Source organism: Achroia grisella, unplaced genomic scaffold, assembly GCF_030625045.1.
Source record: "Achroia grisella isolate CSIRO2021 unplaced genomic scaffold, CSIRO_AGI_Agris_v1 utg874, whole genome shotgun sequence".
In the NCBI taxonomy this organism is placed as follows: domain Eukaryota; kingdom Metazoa; phylum Arthropoda; class Insecta; order Lepidoptera; family Pyralidae; genus Achroia; species Achroia grisella.
Window position 1 is genome coordinate 1,990,291 of NW_026713051.1, and position 9,635 is coordinate 1,999,925.

General features: G+C 28.3%; 1 protein-coding gene across 2 annotated transcripts; it reads left to right on the plus strand.

Moving 5' to 3' along the window:
* Positions 1 to 7,608: 7,608 nt before the first annotated feature.
* LOC131853075 (uncharacterized) lies at positions 7,609 to 9,363 on the plus strand. 2 transcript variants are annotated; one of them, XM_059203871.1, is made up of 3 exons: positions 7,609 to 7,986; positions 8,075 to 8,208; positions 8,917 to 9,363. In XM_059203871.1, exons 1-3 carry the CDS (start codon positions 7,809 to 7,811, stop codon positions 8,998 to 9,000), a joined length of 396 nt encoding a protein of 131 aa, XP_059059854.1. In that variant the 5' UTR covers positions 7,609 to 7,808; the 3' UTR covers positions 9,001 to 9,363. The 2 variants fall into 2 exon arrangements, with proteins under 2 accessions (XP_059059854.1, XP_059059855.1); XM_059203872.1 differs by having other exon boundaries at positions 8,078 to 8,208.
* Positions 9,364 to 9,635: the final 272 nt, after the last annotated feature.

The following is a 9,635-nucleotide window of genomic DNA, read 5'->3' on the forward strand; positions in this document are numbered from 1 at the left end:
AACAAATTTGGTAAGAGGAAGAGTTAGTGTAGTTCACGTTATTGGGTTAAAAATAAAAATTACATTATTTTTGTATTCGTATTTGTAAATTTTTATCATATATATATATATATATAAATGCCTATGAGAAATTGTATAAGCTACAATGTTGTAAGTTCGTAAATTTCAATTCTACCCATTACTATAAGATATGAGTTGTGGCAGGTTTTTTTTCTGATAATAACCTTTTGCGCTACAGTTTTTGAAAGATCTATTGTTTTATATAGTACTGTAATATATAGTAGTATAATAGATTTTTCGCCGTTGATTTAGTTCATTTATGTAACTCGCTTTGTACCTCGTAGAATAAATGATTTTTAGGATATATGTAATGATAATCTTATTATTATTATAAACGCGAAAATTTGTGAGTATAGATGGATGTCTGTTACTCTTTCACGCAAAAACGACTGAACATATTTCGATAAAACTTTACAGTAATACAGCTTATATATCAGAATAACATATAGGCTATAATTTCACACGGGTGAAAGCGCACGCACAGCTATTATTTATATATAATATGTCTTAACTTAAGCAACAAAAGGATAATCAAATAAATTAATAAAAAAAAATTCGCTAATCATTATATTAATATGTGAAGCAAAAACTTCGTAACCCTTTTTAAGAAAATTGCGCGGAGGGAGATGTATAAAATTTCGCATACCTATACTTTATATGTATAGAGTAGGATATATATAGTAGAAGGCCAATTATTTTTTTAATTATGCAAATAATACATAAAATCATTAAAAAATAACATAAATATAAATATATTAGTCTTTGATAATAAAACCAAATTGTAATTTATAATAATTATGGTTGAATTTGGATCATTGCTCCATCACTATTTTAGGGCAAACAGTATGGATTACCTTAATGAGAACTTTAGGATATTATTTTTATCAAAAGTAGAGAATAACAGTACGCAAGCTGACATAAAGGTGAGTAACTCTTATAATGTAAAATAGGTTCACCAGATGAAGACTGTAAATATCACCTACATCCATAACCCAGTTTACATATTTTAAACGCCCAGCAGTATATTTTGCAGTGTTTCTGTTGAAGGATGTGAGAATGAGATACAGTGCAGGAGAAGAGAATGAGAATTACAGGAAAAGAGACGTGATATCTTAGTCTCCTGTAATATCAATACATATCACATGATAATATGATATCCGTAGGTTTCCACTACTACCTTTACAATTACTTAGCTTGTAGAACTTAATAAAAAAACGAATAAAAATAAGCAAAAATAATCTATAGTACTTCTAATATAGTCTTTTCTAATATCTTAGAGTTTGACTTTGAGGTATAAGGTGTTTTGGTAAACAGATTTAGAAGATCAGAATATAACAGGTAGAAAAACTCTTAATTACAAGTAAATATATTATATATGTATAAATTGATCATTGTAAGTTCCATAAAGCAAGATATAAATCAAGTAAGTAAGTATACAGTACTATAAATTGATCATTGTAAGTTCCATAAAGCAAGATTTAAATCAAGTAAGTATACAGTACTATGCAGGATTTCACATTACATCTTTCATTGAATATAAAATCTAGGCATTTCCATATATACTCAAAAAATATAATTGCTAGTGTTTATATTTTTGTCTACTTGTGGGTCAAATCCTACTTTTGAGAGCCCTGTAGTGGTACATGGTAGAGCAAAATGATTAATAAATATAATACATAGAAACTAGAATACATATAAATACATAAAAATAGATGTAAGTAGTTGACAATAGACAAATAAAATAGATATAGATATCAAATGAACAAACTATACTTGTTAATCACCAATGAAGAAGTTTTGTTTACATTAACATCTATAAAATGTAGTGTTAAATACTCTCAAATTAAGTTAATTATAGTCTGCTGTTTATTGCAGTAATTAGTTAGTGCTTCACAATTAACTTTACTAATAAATCATTGCTAAATACACTCAACAGTTGTGTCTCTTTTTAATGAACATAGTAAATTATTAGCAATATACATATAAATGAAAATTGCTAATTTAAATGTTAAACTTAAGCAGAAACCTATGACACTATTGTATACAATATAATTTCTTAGCAATGTATGACAAGACAATAACAATGCCTATAGTGGATAAATTTGTTACCAGACATTTTTACAATATGTTTATGAATACATAATTCTATTGTAGTTATATATATTATAATAATATATGAGTGTACCTAAATATGGGTTACTCTATTAGAGATGAAAATATTACTATTATCATATTTTTGTTATTAAGACAAGAAATAAATAAATGGTAAGTAACATTTCTATTTATGAATCTAGTCAAAAATTACTAAAACCTACACTATAAGCTTTTTATGTGTTTAAAACCAAGTAACCATTAATTTAGAAATCTTAAAGTCAGTCACTTGAAGAGAAAACATTCAATACATTTTCTCTTACCTAGTAGAGAACAGATTTGAGTTCATTCATTATCACATAATATATTATTCTCTATGTAATGTTTATTACAATCTCGAAGATCTATATACCATCCATGTACTACTGGCTTGCATATTGATATATACACAAGTCAATAAAATAGATATAATTAATGATTAATTGTATTCAACAGAATAATTAAGTGAGTCCATGTTCCAATCAATTGAAGATTATGAACAGATGTGTTAAATGTTTTACCAGACAAATATGACCCTAACTCCAACATTCTAACATTAAACTTCTATACTATAATGCAGTATAATAATATTTAAAGTTACAATGCACCACAAACTGTCAATCATTACATGCGCATGTTATATTACAAAATTGGTTTAACGGCTTAACACATCGTGCACACTTTGCTAGTCAATGATTCGATTCAATTCAAAACATAATTATAATAAAGACTTTTATATTGATATGATTGTTTTTATATTTATTTGTATAAATAAGTAGTTATAGGTATGTATTTCCAAGTTTGGTCTAGTAATTATAGTACATGGATTTTAATTTGAAACTGTCAGTACTATGTCCATATTGAATTTTAATTTATTAACTAACAATAATATAATTAAATAGGTATTAACAGAGTATCCTTAGTAACAACTTTTATTACTAAGTCTAAGATTTTACTCATAACCACAAGCATTTACACTTAGTAATATATAATTAGGGTAAGCAGTGGAGATTTGTTAATGTAATTTCTCAATCAAAGTATGCTGTAATGTTTGATATTAGTAGCTTTTAAGTATCAATTTTGGAAACCATTCACTTATTATTTTGGCTATATACCTTTGTCATAAGTGGAGTTAACTTAATGGCAAAGATGTGGTATGCTCACATACAACTACTGTATGTATTAGTATATTATACTAATAAAATTTTGTATCAACTCCAAGTTCACTTCTTTGTAGTAAATTTATGCAGCAAATGTAGGAGAAATCGTTGTGTACACGAATACTCTCGCATTCAACAGGATATAAATACGCGTTTGCAAGAACATACGCACACATCTATGAGGTGTCAAAGTCTAATGCGAGGAAAATCAATTTTACGTTGTGGAAGTTTACGTATCGAGGAAACGGAAAATGAAAGCCACATTTTGTTAGTGGTACAATTATCATGTCATCAGTTTACAATATGATTATACAAAATACTATTTTTATAAGTACGGCAACATATTTAGAACATTCGACATTATAGCATTGTAGTTCCACTATTTCACGATCAAAATAACGCATAACTAAAGCCTAACAAATAAAAATATTTATATATATAATATAATAATATATCATACCTTTCAGTAAACCAGATGGGACATTAGGAAGCGACAATACTGTTCTGTGCTCCACATATGCGCAGGTATAGGTAACGAGTGCCCGTTATTTAATAATTAGTCGCCACTATTCAACATTATAATACTAATATAATAATTATTATTAAAAAAATACAGCTATTAATACAAATAAAATCAGAATGTCAAATTAATTAAATGACTTATTTAATTATAAGGGCATTATATGAAAAAAAGAAGAAGAGCGTGCAAAAGAAACTAAATAAATAGATAGCAAGTGTGCCGTTTACAGCCCATTCATCGAGTCCAATTGCTACAATACCCATCGGGCATCGACTACACAGACTACTACGTTAGTGATGTTAAATTATCGATTACGTATAAAATCGATTAATTAATTGAATACTAAATTAATAAAATATTCTTATATGCAATTCTCTCGTCTAAAGTCTTAACATAAAAAATAATAAAATCTATTTTACAAAGCTCAACGACCACACTCGTGGTATCGTAAACAAAACAATTAGAAACCTATAAAAGCGAGTACATTCGGGCAAAGACACCAGATCTGAATTATTTAAAAAATAAATAATTGCATATTACTACGCAATCAAAATTATTCGTCTATTAATCGAGTTTTTAAACAATTTCCCATCGCTAGACCATACACTTTTAGATTCTAATTTATTTATTTTGAATCTTATTGTAATTCGATAAAGTTTAAAGTCTTTTATCAAAATAAATACTGTATGGAATGTGGTGCCCTCTGTTACATTATGTAAATGCTAAAATAAACTAACCAGAAGAAAAAAATACTTATGAATGACTGCACAGTTCCTGACTCTTGTCATTCTGTTCGTTCAGTCGGCTTCAGTTCGTTATATTCATTTTCGTTCATTACGTTTCTGTTGTTTCTTTGTAATTAATTTAGTTAAATCATCTTCTGTCATGTCTTATGAATTGAGACAAATATTATAAGATATTTAAGTATATACTAGAAGATGGAACGTTAATGGTTGACAGCATTATTTGATTCGACTATATGGTTATATATTTTCCTACCTATATATACATTGTAGTCATAGTTCTTCCATTAACTGCCAGCGAGCGGAGCGCCACTCTACATATAGCGCGGTAACTGATAAATAGAAATGATATCCTTTTACTGCCTACTAGTTCATTCCGATTGGCCCGATTTAATACAAAACTTGGTCATAGCCATTACCAAGCTAACATAATAGAAATAGCAAAAGCCAAAAGAAAAATACTTATTCACACTAGTACTGTTGCAAATGGTACGTAATGGGAACAAAGTAACGAGTACAGTAGCAGTACTGAAGTACGGTGTCGATACTTTGTAATTATATACTTCCATAGTTACTGTAGTTATATAGTGATTATTATTATTCTTAGAACTGCACCTATATAGTTACTATAGATAGCTTGTGACGGGAGGGGTTTGCTTATTGTATTTATCTAGTTATTATAACTACGTAGTTACTAGAATTGAAGTTAATGTTAATTTATTTTATTTATATAAGACATTTTTTATCACATTTTAAATGCATTATTATGTATTGCATCTCGCTTGAGATATCGATATATGCTGCCAGTTGATTATTAATAAGGTTGATGATTAATGAAGTCAAATCAGTCATCAAATGGTGGTGAATTTACCAGAAATTACTATACTTGGAGATCAATCAGACATGATACATTGCTGTAAAATCATTGTATAGAGATCTGTCTTTACATAATGCAACATTACTTACATACGGTACTGTTACTGGTATACATGGTATAATGTACTGTTGTGTCCAACAAATTTAAATATAGAATCTAAGAAAAAATAACGTAGAGTTCGGTTTTTAAAAAACGATGGCTGTCTTTTCTTTCAACTGTAACTAGTAACTTAAAAATGTTGTAGGTAGTAATTAGTACTGTTTAGTAACTAGTACGTACGAGTGATCCGAGTGTCTTTACTTTTACAGATCTAATTCACGCTGTTAACGTTTTTTAGTACTTAAATTAAATTAGTATTAAAGTTTAAATTCATATATGATACCCTTACCAACAAAAAAATTGGAACTTCCAAATAAAAATTATATTTAGACTGAGCCGAAAAACTAGTATCAAGTCTATTCAGTTCAATTTCCCTAGTGTTTCACATTACTAGTTTTAATATCCCTATTTGACATGAAATTCTGGTAGACCTATGTTCCACATAATATATATACAAAGTAATTAGTTTTCGTATCAATGTACATATTAATCAAATATGGTTATATTCTCAGACGTCAAAGCCAATAAATAAGCAATTAATTATGATTCAATAAATAAAAATAATGTCAACGGTATTATAAGATAGTTTTGGTTATCTTTTTGTGCTTTTATAACTTTTGTCGTAAGATATGACCTTTATATTTAGGATAGAGTAGAACATACTTACATAAAAGTACTTCAGTATCAAAATAAATTAGTCATAGTTTTTAGGACATTGTTACATGAGTATTAAGACTAGCTATTAGTAATAAATTTTATCTGCCATCGGTGCCCAAATTCAACAGGTTTATTGGCTATATTACTAAGGTGGAAACCGTGGAACGATTGATATCGAACTTTAGGTATAAGGTATATTTATAGAGATGTTTTTTTAAATATGTGGCAAAATCTATTTACGGATTCGTGATTGATATAAGAACAGTAATAAAAGCTATATAAACATATTGCATACTAAAGAAAATATATTTAATATTGTTTTTTTTTTTCTCTTGGCTCAGGCGACATGTGTTGCCATGAGCCATTTTCTAGTTTCATAATTATTGTTCAGAAGTAAACAGTCTACAGACTGATTATTCTATACAATGATTATACAATTGAAAAAAATGTTGTGCTCAATAATATGTTTTTTATCTCGGCAACAAATTTTATATTACCTACGTCGCCACCTTTTTTCACTTTTTAAATAGAGTTAAGACGCAATCGGAAATTAATATTTATTACCGTTTTAAATTGATTTCAATCAAATAATATGTGGGTTTTCAGTTTACACGTATTAAGATAAAATAAATAAAGTATAGATATTATTACATATAGTTATATGAAAATATATTATTTTTCTTGATATGTATTTCACAAAATAAAAGTTAAGATTTCTTTGGGTAAATGACATTCGTATGATGTCATATTTTATAGAACCTATACTTGTTTAAAATATTTAGATGTATGAAAGAAAAAAAACGTAAACTGCGTCGCTTAATACTGTATGAATTACTATGTGTACTGAAATTACAAAAACGAATTTTCGTGTTGTTTAATACAAAGATAGTAATGGAGAAACACTAGTGTGCCTACGTAAATTTTTAAATGTTGTTGAAACTATGAAGAAAGGCTGAAAACTAATCGTCGCGAATAAAAAATTATGATTCAACTAATCAGTATCGCAGGTACAGCACTATCCCCTACACATGTTTGAAAATTTGACATTTATATACCTATATATATATATATATATATGTCGATTAAGTCTCTTAGATTAAAAAAACAGATTATAGTTATAATACCAATTATATTATTATGAGTAAAAAAACCAGTCAAATATGATCTATTTCTCGAAGCATGTTTTTTTCTTTAAAAAATTGGTAGTCTTTGAGTGGTTTTTGGTGTTTAGCATTAAAGAACAAAGTAAGTATATCAGACGAAGAGAGAGAAGTGTTTTGTATACTGTCGTCACCCAAACATTGTTGGCAACACTGATTGAATCTGTTTGACATTGACGGCAATCTGTCAATCAACAGGCAACAGATAATACACTATATTTGTTTTGTTATCAACCATCAATAAACTAATAGATAAAAGGGAATGTTCAATTCTAAGATTTTAAATATTTAAAACAACATTTATATGTAACTAAATTATGAGATTGTTTTTTTAATTTTCTGTTAAACATTTGTATGTATAAGAATATTGCATGTTAATTACTTTCGATAAATTTTGTTAAAATGATTTCACGTACATTGTCGAGATCGAGAGTTGTTATTTTTGTTTTGTTTATAATTTTCTCTGTAACTGTAACTGTAGTTTATTTTTACATTAAATATTTACAAGAGGAAAACAGCGTGGAGTGGTCAGAACAAAGATGTTTTTCTGAGTTGAGATCTGTAAAATATCAGCTAAATGGTAAACATACAATTGTATCAATATAATATAAGGAAAAAATATTTATTTGGACCGTTAGGAAATAAATTTTTACATTTAACTTTTTCAGTAGTTACGGAGTACAAAAACCGTATAGATAAATTACTTACAGAAACACAAAAAGCTCAGGAAACTGAGAAGGAGAAATTTAAAGAGATAATGGAGAGCTGTGTCGCTATGAAGCAACAAACAGCTATATGTCAGGTAAATTTTTGTTATAAAGATAATATATATTCTTACTGATGAGGTTTGTCTTTTTAGATATGATACTATAATATATGTACTTTAGTCCTGTTATATTAAGGTCCACATGCAAAGACAATCTATGTATAAAATATTACTAGATATTCACTTCATAAATTTAATATTCAGTTTCTTCTATTTATTGTGTACAAGTATTGTAAACATATGAAGAAATTTCTGTAAACTTTCAAGTAAATTAGTTTGTCTGTTACAAGAAACATAATTCAAAAGAAAACCATCTACCGAGCTATCTGGTTAACATGCTGTTAGTAGGCTAAAATCTGTAATGACTAGAGTAGTATAGCTGGCCCTGGGATGATAAATTGTTTTGCTGATAATAATGTTATTAAAGATACCATTTTGTTGAAACAAATACATAATAATAAATAAATTACCCTGGACAGTTAATTAACACCATCAAGCTTTATGGTAAGTAGAACTTGTGTTATCGGTAGAAAACTGATATTAATACTTACATATATTCTTCTTAAATACTTACATAATATACCAAAACTCCCAGACAGATATAAACAATCATACTCATTAATATAAATCTATGCACCATGCGAGGAAATCAACCCGTGATCATTGGAGGTAAAGTGCTGTGCTAAACCTCTAGACTATATAGGCCATCATACATTTCATTAATCTGTCTAATTTATATTGCAGAATCAATTTGAAGATCTCCAAAGTGAGTGCAAGACGGTGAGGGATGACTACAACAAACTGCTGAAGGAGCAGAAGAGAAACTAAAGACTGATTATAATCACACAATTCTGTATTTGTTATAACACTTTCACAAGTAGATTTCATAAATTAATATTTATATTATTACTGATCAAAGGCTGACATTTACATAGAGATATGAAGCTTATGTTAATATGTCACAGCTCAATAGGTAAATACTAAACAATAGTACAGATTTTGTATATATCTATTACAATACCTATTTATATAATAAGCTATTTACTAATAATATTTATAACAAATACTTTTTATATATATACTTATACAAATAGTGCTTGTTTGCTACGTTTACATTCAGCCGCTTTCCCTGCCACTCGTACTGCCGGAAATATTGCCGGGCGACAACTGAGCGAGAGGGCTGAATGTAAACACACGCTGCCAGTCCTTTGACTTGCACGAAAAACCGACAATCGAGGGAGCGTGGGGCAGCGCGAGTGGCGAATGGAATGAGAAGTATCATGTTTACACTCTCGCGCTGCTCACTTCCCTGCCCACTCAGGCTGAGTGTAAATTGGGCTTTATATTTAAAATATAATATAATTATTGTACAATACACCAATATTATCAATATTGGAGTATTGTATATATTTAGTATACATCATATATTCCACTTAGAATTTCTTCTTTATAAAAACTATTAT